The 12858-nt window shown below is 37.0% G+C and overlaps 2 protein-coding genes across 2 annotated transcripts; both read left to right on the top strand.

Moving 5' to 3' along the window:
- Positions 1 to 2012: 2012 nt before the first annotated feature.
- On the top strand, positions 2013 to 2756 carry LOC139887661 (uncharacterized). The gene has a single exon (XM_071870731.1). It carries the CDS (start codon positions 2013 to 2015, stop codon positions 2754 to 2756), a length of 744 nt encoding a protein of 247 aa, XP_071726832.1.
- A 184-nt stretch (positions 2757 to 2940) lies between these two features.
- On the top strand, positions 2941 to 8141 carry LOC139887662 (uncharacterized). Its single transcript, XM_071870732.1, has 6 exons — positions 2941 to 5236; positions 5576 to 5646; positions 5759 to 5775; positions 7113 to 7215; positions 7499 to 7592; positions 7942 to 8141. The coding sequence occupies exons 1-6, from the start codon at positions 2941 to 2943 to the stop codon at positions 8139 to 8141; spliced, it is 2781 nt and encodes a 926-aa protein (XP_071726833.1).
- Positions 8142 to 12858: the final 4717 nt, after the last annotated feature.

Consider the following 12858-nt stretch of genomic DNA (forward strand, 5'->3'; position numbering starts at 1 on the left):
ATCATCTGGCTCGACATCACTAACTTCATCCACCAATTTCAGCTCAACATGATCATCTGGATAGTCCATTAAAGGGCCAAATTTATTTCCATTATGAACATCCACTGAGGCAACAGATTTCTTTGCATTCTTCTGACCAGCTACATTGTTTACCTTATCCACATTAGTTTGTTTTGGCCTGTAAACAAACTTGGGCTTACTTTTACCAATATTGACACCCGTAGTACGATTCACAATCTTATTCGCTTCAACTTTTTCTTTGAGGTGACAGTAATAAACCCGTCCTTATCAGGGTGAGAATCATTCACGGGCTCAAGAACCACCAACTTCGGGCATTGAGCATCTTTATGCCCGAACACCTTACAACACGAACATCTGGGGGGGTTCCAATCATATTCAATACGGACTTCATCAACAGTACTCCCGATTCCATTAACATTCGGTGTTGCCACCCTTAACTTTTCTTTCAGCTCATTCTCCGCCGAAACCTCTATCATTGCTCTGGCAAAATTCGGACGACCCCAAGATTCTAGATACATAGTCCTAGTATAAGCATCCAACATCATCGGACGTCCAATTTTGGAACCAATAACACTAAGGCCAACTTCAGTGAAACCTACCAAAGGCACATCATACAAACGAACCCATACTGGCACCTTCGTTAAATCTTCCTTCGTTAATGACACATTAGGGGACCACTTATTCAGAATAATCGGCACAGTCCTAATCATCCAAGGACCATTCTGAAGCACGTTCATCATCCCTTCTTCCGACGAAAATTTAAAAAAGAAAAACCCTTTTGCGTTCATCATCGTCTTTTCTAACCCATATTTCTTTCACACATTCATGGCATAATTCTGGACAACAGGAAATGCCACTCTTTTACCAATGAAGTAACCATATAACGTATGAGAATACCTAGACGCGGCTTCTTTAACCGCCTCTAAAGGAATCACAACATCAATTCCCTCTTCCAACACATCAGATTGATCAATTTGTCTAAAATTGATAGTTTTCTTTACACTCGTCCCTGCTGCAACAGATACAAAAGTTTTATCAGGCTGTTGTGGCACAGTCTGATCAACCGACACCTTGACACCTTGATTCTCGACTACCCCAGACATGCTTTCCTTTGTACCCGTATGCCTCTTTGAATCCACTTCATTATCCGATGAATCGGACGAAGTATGCACACTCTCTTCATCATCTTCGTTACCCATGTCTACTTTGTAACCCGATATCCCAGGAATTGAAACATAATCATTCGGAACAGACTTAATCGGGTCATGATCATTACCCGATTCGACACAATTAATCGGCTGTTGATTGTTATTTGAACCGCAATCACGATCAATAAGTTGGTCGTTTTGCATCCCGATTTCACGTTCAACATCCGACTCTACACCTCCAACCGTACGGCTACGTAAAACCCTAGGAGCAGTTGCTGACACTTTCTTCTTAATATTACCCCCAGATGATTTACCCATGATTTCACAAGATAAAACACAGCCAAAAACAAGAAAGATTAACAAGAATGAACAATTAGACCTACCAGAAAAATTACGCACGAAGAAAATCGCCCAATATCGCTCGAAAAATACGGAGCATCGCTAGGGTTTTTTGTGTCATCGATTTCTTTTTTGTGTCATCGAAAAATTCGGGGTCTGAATCTCACTCCGAAACAAAATGAGATTCGGGATATTGTTAACTCTAATAAGTTATGTGTATGTGCCATTCTTGAGTCGCATGTAGCTATTAATAAGTTGGATAGTATCTGCTCGTATGTGTTCTCGTCGTGGAATTGGTCGTCTAACAATAGTGTGTGTAATCGTGGCACGAGAATTATCATTGGATGGGACCCGGGTATTGTTAACTTTGTCATTATAAATGTGACGGATCAAGTGATTAACTGTTTGGTTCGGTCAGTTAATAATGATTGGAAGGTGTATGTTTCGTTTATTTATGCGGACAATGGTTATGATAGAAGGCGCTTATTATGGAACGACTTGTGCATGCATCGTGGTTTTGTGGGGAATGAGCCTTGGTTGTTGATGGGCGATTTTAATGTTTCATTAAGAATAGATGAGTCAACTGCTAGTGCTTCTTCTAGTTCTATTGCTATGAGAGAATTCCAGGAATGTGTTGATCGATTGAGTATGTCAGATATTAACTGTTCAGGGTTTCGATTCACTTGGAACCAACGTCCAAGGGCGTTATCGGGGACATTGAAGAAAATTGATCGGGTTATGGGTAACGATGTTTTTATTGACAGATACACTAATGCGTATGCTGTTTTTTATCCGTATAGGATTTCCGATCATTGTCCGGCTGTCATTAAACTGCCCTTGACTCGATCAGCGAAGCCGAAACCCTTTCGTTTTGCTAATTTTGTTACGCATCATGAGGATTTTAAGCAGATTGTTAGTAATGCATGGGTGAATGAGGTCAGAGGCCATGCATTGTTTCGCTTAGTAAAGAACCTTTGTATGCTAAAAAAACCTATGCGTAAGCTTATGTGGTGCAAAGGTAATATTCATACTAAAGTTGTGGAATGTTGGGCTAAATTGGATGTCGCACAAAAACATCTAGATGATGACCCGTTCTCGATCCAAAAGCGTGAGCTGGAGTGTGAAGCTCTTAAGGAATATAATGAAGTTGTGTTACAGGAGGAGCGATTTTTGAAACAAAAGTCGAAAATTGAATGGCTCAAGGTGGGAGATTCTAACTCTAGGTTTTTCCATAAAGTTGTAGAGTAAAGCGAACAGGAGTAGAATTTCAGCTGTGGTTGATTCTAATGGGAACTTCATCGAAGGAAGTGAAGTCCCGAAAGTATTTGTTGAGCATTTCGAAAAGTTTTTGGGTTCGTCTACTCCGTGCGAAGAAATTAGTGATCCAGGGTCATTGTTTTAGAACACTATAAGTGATCAACAAGCTGCTTTAATGATTCGGCCTGTTACTACACTAGAGATCAAGGAGGCATTTTTTAACATCGGAGATAGTAAATCCCCAGGTCCAGACGGGTATTCAGCTGCGTTTTTCAAGGAGGGGTGGGATATAGTTGGTGATGATGTTGTCCAGGCTGTTAAAGAATTTTTTCGTACAGGGCAAATGCTAAAAGATGTTAATACGACTATTATAGCTCTTCTACCAAAAGTTCAAACGCCGAGTAGAGTGAATGATTATCGTCCGATCTCATGTTGTAATGTGGTGTACAAAGGGATTAGCAAGATTATAACATCACGCATCAAAGCTAGTTTGGAAGAGGTCGTAAGTTCTAATCAGTCTGCATTCCTTCCGGGTAGAAGGATATCCGATAATATTCTGTTGACACAAGAATTGATGAAGAATTATCACCTAGATCGTGGAAGGCCGAGATGTGCATTTAAGGTAGACATTCAAAAGGCTTATGACACTGTTGACTGGGATTTCCTTGAAGTGAGTCTTATCTGTTTCGGGTTTCGTCGGAAAATGGTTAAATGGATTATGGCGTGTGTGTCATCCACTTCGTTTTCTATTAATGTTAATGGAGATTTACATGGTTTTTTCCGAGGGAAAAGGGGGCTGAGGCAGGGTGATCCAATGTCCCCCTATCTGTTTACCCTGGTTATGGAAGTTTTGACTCTTGTGCTTAGAAGAAAGATTAATCGTGCTCCGGGATTTCGTTATCACCATAAATGTGACAAATTGCAGATTATTAACCTTTGTTTTGCAGATGACTTGTTTATTTTTTCCCATGCAAATGTGGCATCGGTCATGGTTATTCGTGAGGCTTTGGATGAGTTCAAGAGATGCTCCGGGTTAGTTCCAAGCCTTCCTAAAAGGACGGCCTTTTTTTGTAATGTTCAGGCTAGTATGAAGAATTCAATTCTTGCTATTCTTCCGTTTGAGGAAGGCCGTCTCCCAGTAAGGTATCTTGGGGTGCCCCTTGTTTCATCCCGGCTAGTGTATCGTGATTGTAAGATTTTGGTTGAGCGAGTTAAAAATAAGGTTGGTAATTGGATGAATAAATATTTATCGTTTGCGGGAAGGTTGCAATTGATTCATTCGGTTCTTACGGCAATGCAAATTTATTGGTGTTCCGTCTTTATTCTCCCCGATATGATTGTTAAGGATATTGAGAAATTACTTCGGGGTTTCTTATGGTGTCAAGGCCCGATGAAAAAAGGGAAAGCCAAAGTCAAATGGGACGATGTTTGCATGCCAAAGGAGGAGGGTGGGTTGGGAATCAAGAGACTGAAAACTTGGAATATAGCGTTGATGGCATCTCATGCGTGGCATATCTTGACTCTTAAACCGTCGATTTGGGTAAGGTGGTCTTACGAATATAAGCTTACGTCTCATCATTTTTGGAGTGTCGGTTTGAAGGCGGGTGCTTCATGGAGCTGGCGTAAAATTCTTTTAATTCGTCCTTTGATCCGGAACTATATCTGTTGTCAAGTAGGGGATGGTTCTTTTGGGTCTGCTTGGCATGATTCATGGAGTAATCTCGGTATTCTTTCTAATATTATTTCACATAATGATATCATTCGTGCAGGTTGGAACGATAAAACAGTTATTTGGGATATAGTCAATGATGATGGTGTGGTGTGGCCACGTGGTTGGGGGCGTAAATATCCCACTCTTCCATCTATTAATGTGCCAAGTTTATCTAACTTTCCCGATAAATATGGTTGGAAAGACCCACAAGGTTTGGTTCATGAGTTCTCTGTTGCTAAAGCTTGGGATTCATTGCGTCCGCGAGGTAATCAAGTGCCATGGTATTCGGTTGTTTGGTATTCGCATTGTATTCCTAGACACGCATTCTTGTTGTGGCTTGTTTTGGGTGAGAAATTGAAAACTCAAGATAAGCTTAAGCCTTGGGATGTGCGGGATGGTAGTGATCTTTTATGTCCGTTATGTAAGATTTGTCCGGATTCGCACACTCATTTGTTTTTCAAGTGTAAGTATTCTGCAGTTGTTTGGAGCAAGTTGCAGCGCATGCTGCAGTTTGATGTTGTAAGTGACGATTGGCAGGTCATCGTTGCCAAGCTTACGCCAATGGCTGTTCGGAATATGGCTCATGTGTTGGTGGCTAAATTGTGTTTCGCTGGTGCAGTTTATGCTATTTGGCAAGAACGAAATACTCGTATTTTTAAACATGTGTGTCGCACGGAACAACAAGTTTTCGAGGCTACCGTTTCCAATACGCGGTTGAAGTTACTCACTGTTCGCTTCAAAAACTCTTCTAATGTGGCTCGTATTCGATCAACTTGGAACTTACAGGAGGTTTAATATGCATCTGGGCTTAGTTTAAGTGTTAGATGTGTGGTTGGGGCCGTTTGTTTTTTTGGCCATGGTTTATTTTTTATTTTTATTTTTTTGTTCGGGCTGCAGTACCCCTGTTGTAGCCACTGTGCTTCTTGTTCTATTCTTTTATTATTTAATAATATTCATCGGGGTAACCCTTTACCCAAAAAAAAAAAAAAAATAATATACGCCACACAACTAATTGTGAATTGTGATGATAATTGATACGGAGTATTATTTTTTTGTGATTTTTTTTTTCTGGTATGTTTTTTATACAATTCCTTTTCAGTTTCGTTTGCAGCCACCATTTCCTACTGTGGATTGTATATTCTGCGTACTCTATTCCTCTTGATCCTCAAGGTATATAACTGCACTTTCTTTATTCTTACGATTCTCTTAGGTTTCAGTACTTGATGCTTCTCCTTTATATGTGGTCTGTTGCTTTGTAATTTAATTGTTGCTTTTGTTATAGATGGTTTGGTCAAGACTGTTATTTTTATATGTTTATTTATCTACATTTGCTTAAATTGCTGATCACTTTTTTGCTATTGACTAATCATTGGTATCTGTTTTGTTACCGTGCGTATCTTTATGGCACTTTCACTCAAGTATGTATATAATGTATTGATTAATTATAGTGTAATTGTTTAATGCATTAGTCATTAGATTTGTTTATTTTATTAGCTTTGTGTATGCTGTTGGAATTCTGTGGTTAACCTGCACTTATTAAAATATTGAAAATAGAGTGACAAGCTGATAGGTTAGAAAGTATGATCTGATAAAAAAAAAGAAAAAAGACCTTCATAGCATAAGGATTCACTAACATGCTCTTCATTGTTTCGATCAAAATCTTATTTGAGGATTATTCATAAATGGAACAAGAATTAACTAACATGTTCAGCATGAATTCCGCTTCACATATGCAGGGAAACGCCATCCAAGCTAAAATGAACTACCGAGACAAAGAACACTATGCAAACCTGCTGCAGCAGAATACAACATATTAAATATCGAATTTCATTTGCAAAGCTACAAAAAGTGGGATCAATAAAAGGTAACAGAACAATAATAATATAGAATCTGATTTCTTTTTATTTCAAGAACATGGATTCTTAAACCACTCTTCATGGGAAGTACCATCTACGTGTGGGCATTCCTTTTATTAGGACTACTTAAACTTTTACGGGTATGGCAATTTGCAATAATACGAATCGTGAATATTTACAGCATGTTTCATAGAGCTGGTTATCTTTATGACCCGTTTATGAATGGGTCAATTCAAGTTGTGATTTATAACCCGTCGATTCAGGATATGACCTCTAATGGGGCAATTCGACTATATATTAAAAATTAACTGAAAGGAAAACTGGTCAAATAGGGGTTGGGAGCGTTGGTGGTGTCATAATTATAGATAAAGAGTGATTTGTAAATGTCATTGTTGAAGTTTGGTTCCGTTTCAACCATTACGATTTGCAATTGATAGTTAAGGTGGCATTTGCGTGGGTGTGATAGTGGGTCAATATGGGTAACTTTAAGTGTGGTTTGAAATAGGCCGTGGTGGGTTAACTAAAAGTTGTACTGTAAGCAAATGGAGTTTCAAGTATGGATACACATGATTATGTTATTTCAAGCATAGTTTTCTGATGTTCTTTGATAGTTGGTTGTAATGTATCCCATGGTGGTTTCATCAAATGTAATACAACTATCTAATATCACCTTCCTTTCCTGAATTATACATATGTTCTTTCATGACTTCAAACAGGTAACGGATCCACTTTAAGTAAATTGATTAGCCTATGTATTTGATTATATAATTTATAATGCAGAGATATAGAAGATACAATACTGCTGGCTCTGCAGAGTCCCGAGGTTTATGATGAAATTGCTCGTGGAGCCAGGTGCAAGTTTGAGACAAATAGAACCCGTGCAGTACTCTTTGAAGGTCCACCAGGTTTATCTCTTGACTTTACCACCTTCATGGATATTTAATGGGTGGTGTAACTATAATGAATACTAATAAACTGCCTAATGCAGTAAAAACACAGTGTAAACTCGAATTCTGCTCATTTGAATTTAATTTACTTGAATTAAATTAGAGGATTCCATTTGAAGTTAAGATCTCTTTTTAAATGCCCTTTTGTTGGAAGTCACCAACTTGCTTTAGACCCGACCCGTTTGACCACTATGAAAAAAATTTCATCTTATCTTGCAGGTCAGAAAGCATGGAATTATTATAGAGTTTACTGATCATGATAATAAAACAAGGCGAAATGCCACATACCTACCCGATGTTGCTGCTCAAGAAGGTAGCATTTTTTGCTTACGTTTTGTGAGTTACATATATATTGATATTTTAATAATTTTTTTCATAGTGGTCATATTTTTTATAGTTACGGACTAATAAAAAGGACAAAAATTGTTTCTGGATCAACCCAACCCTGCCCATTTGTTCAGGCACAAAAAGATATGTTTTGACCCAAACCAACCATACCCGACCGATTTGTTCAGGTACAAAAAAGACCTATTTTGACCCAAACCAACCTGACCCGTTTGTTCTGGCACAAAAAGGCCTATTTTGACCCAAACCCGTTTAATTTCTACAACTTGATCCAATTAAGTTCTCATGTTCTATAATTCCTCTATTTGGGTTATTAGGGTGGACAAAGATGGAAGCCATCGACTCTCTGATGCGGAAAGCGGGTTTTGATGGCACCATAACAGAATTAGTGAGGAAGCGTATATCGTTGACCCGTTATCAGAGCACATTATTTACAATGCACTATGGGGACTATGTGAGCTATGTTAAGGCAACTCGAGGTGCTCCTCCGTCCGTTGCTGGGCTCAAATCCCAGTAACCCATTTGATAAAACTAAGAAATTAACATGGACCCGCAATTGTATTTTGTTTGGTTCCATGTATTTAAGTGATGTTATGAGATTTGGTTAACATGTATGATGCCTGAATGTTGGTAAATGGCTATGAACAAATGATAGGTCGTTTTTGGAGACTAATTGTTTTTGGTTGTAGTTTTGTGCCTAAAAAAACATGAAGTAAAATGTGCCGTCTAAATCGATTGCTTGCGTTAAAATCGCATAAACCTTAGAGCAGCAACGCGCGAACCTCTAACTCTTGTTATAGAATCAAAGTTAGGCAAACATCACTATCATATTTCATTCATGAATTCATACGCAACAATCCTATTTAATCTTCATACTAATATCATCTCGATCCTCATGATCCAATATTAAATATAATACAATTCCGTACCAACAACGTATTATCGAGAAAATCCTGACGCAGCCATTTGAAATTGTACCGCCGAAGCCCGTTGGAGATGGATCTACTGGAACAGGAGGATAGACAGGAAGACCTAGGCCTAGTACGGGAACAGGTGGAACAGTTGTCCCACCTAGACCTGGAGTAGATTTTACAAAACCTTAATTGTACTTGTAATATTGAAATATTAATAAAATTTCATTTTATTTTAATTGTGTCTATAAATTGCATCATACATTTTATTTAAGTATTTGAAAAATGTGTTTTAAATTATTAAATTGGAAATAGTTAGTTACCAAGATCTGATTATGGGTTATTAAATAGGAAAATAAATCAAAATTAGAAATTGAAGAGCCTGTTCCTAAGGGGCCCAACAAATTCCTAATTGGAATTAGGGGGTCTTTTTTGATTAATTCTTTTATAACATTGGGAGATTTTACATCGTTAAATGGGTCTATTCGAGAACAATTGGATGATGACAAAATTATCAAAGACTGAGATTTCTTATTTCGAATGCATGGAGTCCGGAAAGTCTGGATTGGATAACTTCATTGATGAGTTCCCAATAAATTGGGGATATTCCGGACATAACCTGCTCAGAAACTATTTCAGACATTGACCCCCAGTTGAAAGGCCTACATTCGTGTTCGATGGATCTATGGACCTCCAGGAGCAAGGAAATCATGTAAATCAATGTCCCAATAATATTTTATGTTGTTATTATGTTTGTATCTTTTAAGGGTTTAAATATTTTGATGAACTTTTTTGTAGTTATAAAAGTTTGTTAGTTTTTGTTTTTTTTATAGAAAAAAATACATATAAGCTATAACCTTCTATAAAGCATGTGCATGTGCCACATGTCATTCAGCCTAATTACCCACTAATTTTCGTGCCACGTGTAATTAATCAACCTTTATTGCGCTAATATCTGACATAATTACATCTGTCACAGTTTCGTAAATCGATTCAAAAAACCTCTTTCTTTCTCCCGCTTCCTGATCTTCAATTAGGGTTCCCAAATTCTTTCTCATTATCTATATCATAATTCTTTCTACAAGCAATTTCAACAACGATTAACAATCTACAATCTTCGGTATGGGTTAATATCAGCAATTATGATGCTTTGTTCAAGGTTATCTTTTTATATCCACAATGTGTTTAGAATTAGAAAATACATGATTTGTTCATCTACTTCATTTTATTAGTATTGTTATTGTTATTCATCAACCATTCAGGATTGAAATTGAAACAAATAGGATCGGCTGCAAAATTGAATCCAACCCATGGAGACCAACAATTATTCCTGGATGCTGATCTTCAATTTAGGCTATGCAAAAAGGTACTGTAATACCCCGTCAGTAACCACTAACGACGTATTAACTCTGGTCCCAAAATTAACGGTCACACCCTCTATATGAGACGTTTTCCGAAAACATTCGCATTAAAGTTTCACAACCAATAACATTAAATGAAAAGTAATCCAGTAACGGTTTAACATTATTAAACGAAAATAAATAATCTCAAACACTGTTTAAAGCAAAAAGGTTTTCAATGCGAATGCGAGTTCTGAAATAAAGTAAATCATGCTGGACTCCATCCAGTGTATGCAAGCAATCAACAGTAATAGTGGAAGCAAACCTTTTAAGAACCTGAGATAAAACATGCGAGAAAGTCAACAAAAATATTGAGTGAACTCTACAGGTTTAGTGAAACAGTTATCGTAAGTTAGGCCACGAGATTTCTTAGAAAACATTGTAAAAGTGTTATAAATCTATTATGAGCACTTGAATATAAGGCTTTAACCTGCGAATAGCTCATGCGCTATGCGTCTTCCTTTTACCCTATACAGCATACACTGACTAAGTGTACAAGTTACAACAGTATAGACATCCCATTCGTTGGGACGAGGTTTGTCAAACCTAATGGATCCATTCCTATAAGTCGAGCTTACGTAAAGTAATTGATATATTCAAGCTAAAGGCTTTTTAGTCAAACTCATATGTATAATCGCAAGTACTCGTGCCTAATGCATAAAACAATTTGTAAAAGCATGTATCTCATCCCAAAGTAAAAGTAGTAGGGACTGTAGACTCACTTTGTGTGCACAGTAATAGCTTAGTGAGATAGTAAGGAAAACTGATGATCGCAAACGTAAAACGCAACCTAATCATTTAGGTTACCTTAAGTAAGTACATAAGTCACACTATGTCAATCCATAGTGTACGCGTAGTCCTAGTGCTCAGACTGACTCAACATGCAAGCAAAAGTCAACACAAAGTCAACAAGTCCAAGTAAGTCAACCAAAGTCAAACCTTAGTCAAAGTGGTCAACCAAAGTCAACCATATCAGTAGGTCATGCATTTCAAGTCAACATGTTAATCCTAAGTCAACTAACATGTTTTCATCCACGGTTATTCAGTACACAAACACAGTTTATCGTTTAACATGCAATTCATGCGCACCTTGCAAACAATGAACGTAAATCATAACACATAAGTCAATTATATTTTTTAGGCACATAAATCATAAAACTAAGAAATTAACATGGACCCGCAATTGTATTTTGTTTGGTTCCATGTATTTAAGTGATGTTATGAGATTTGGTTAACATGTATGATGCCTGAATGTTGGTAAATGGCTATGAACAAATGATAGGTCGTTTTTGGAGACTAATTGTTTTTGGTTGTAGTTTTGTGCCTAAAAAAACATGAAGTAAAATGTGCCGTCTAAATCGATTGCTTGCGTTAAAATCGCATAAACCTTAGAGCAGCAACGCGCGAACCTCTAACTCTTGTTATAGAATCAAAGTTAGGCAAACATCACTATCATATTTCATTCATGAATTCATACGCAACAATCCTATTTAATCTTCATACTAATATCATCTCGATCCTCATGATCCAATATTAAATATAATACAATTCCGTACCAACAACGTATTATCGAGAAAATCCTGACGCAGCCATTTGAAATTGTACCGCCGAAGCCCGTTGGAGATGGATCTACTGGAACAGGAGGATAGACAGGAAGACCTAGGCCTAGTACGGGAACAGGTGGAACAGTTGTCCCACCTAGACCTGGAGTAGATTTTACAAAACCTTAATTGTACTTGTAATATTGAAATATTAATAAAATTTCATTTTATTTTAATTGTGTCTATAAATTGCATCATACATTTTATTTAAGTATTTGAAAAATGTGTTTTAAATTATTAAATTGGAAATAGTTAGTTACCAAGATCTGATTATGGGTTATTAAATAGGAAAATAAATCAAAATTAGAAATTGAAGAGCCTGTTCCTAAGGGGCCCAACAAATTCCTAATTGGAATTAGGGGGTCTTTTTTGATTAATTCTTTTATAACATTGGGAGATTTTACATCGTTAAATGGGTCTATTCGAGAACAATTGGATGATGACAAAATTATCAAAGACTGAGATTTCTTATTTCGAATGCATGGAGTCCGGAAAGTCTGGATTGGATAACTTCATTGATGAGTTCCCAATAAATTGGGGATATTCCGGACATAACCTGCTCAGAAACTATTTCAGACATTGACCCCCAGTTGAAAGGCCTACATTCGTGTTCGATGGATCTATGGACCTCCAGGAGCAAGGAAATCATGTAAATCAATGTCCCAATAATATTTTATGTTGTTATTATGTTTGTATCTTTTAAGGGTTTAAATATTTTGATGAACTTTTTTGTAGTTATAAAAGTTTGTTAGTTTTTGTTTTTTTTATAGAAAAAAATACATATAAGCTATAACCTTCTATAAAGCATGTGCATGTGCCACATGTCATTCAGCCTAATTACCCACTAATTTTCGTGCCACGTGTAATTAATCAACCTTTATTGCGCTAATATCTGACATAATTACATCTGTCACAGTTTCGTAAATCGATTCAAAAAACCTCTTTCTTTCTCCCGCTTCCTGATCTTCAATTAGGGTTCCCAAATTCTTTCTCATTATCTATATCATAATTCTTTCTACAAGCAATTTCAACAACGATTAACAATCTACAATCTTCGGTATGGGTTAATATCAGCAATTATGATGCTTTGTTCAAGGTTATCTTTTTATATCCACAATGTGTTTAGAATTAGAAAATACATGATTTGTTCATCTACTTCATTTTATTAGTATTGTTATTGTTATTCATCAACCATTCAGGATTGAAATTGAAACAAATAGGATCGGCTGCAAAATTGAATCCAACCCATGGAGACCAACAATTATTCCTGGATGCTGATCTTCAATTTAGGCTATGCAAAAAGGTACTGTAATACCCCGTCA

The sequence above is a fragment of the Rutidosis leptorrhynchoides genome, chromosome 2 (genome assembly GCF_046630445.1).
Source record: "Rutidosis leptorrhynchoides isolate AG116_Rl617_1_P2 chromosome 2, CSIRO_AGI_Rlap_v1, whole genome shotgun sequence".
Lineage (NCBI taxonomy): Eukaryota > Viridiplantae > Streptophyta > Magnoliopsida > Asterales > Asteraceae > Rutidosis > Rutidosis leptorrhynchoides.

Excerpts from the sequence above, each read along its gene's own strand:
- LOC139887661 (XM_071870731.1), top strand. The coding sequence starts at position 2,013 with ATGCATCGTGGTTTTGTGGGGAATGAGCCTTGGTTGTTGATGGGCGAT.
- LOC139887662 (XM_071870732.1), top strand. The coding sequence starts at position 2,941 with ATGATTCGGCCTGTTACTACACTAGAGATCAAGGAGGCATTTTTTAAC. Across the intron at positions 5,237-5,575 it reads AAACTCTTCTAATGTGGCTC|TTTCGTTTGCAGCCACCATT; the intron begins GTATTCGATCAA and ends ATTCCTTTTCAG. Across the intron at positions 7,593-7,941 it reads CGATGTTGCTGCTCAAGAAG|GGTGGACAAAGATGGAAGCC; the intron begins GTAGCATTTTTT and ends TTGGGTTATTAG.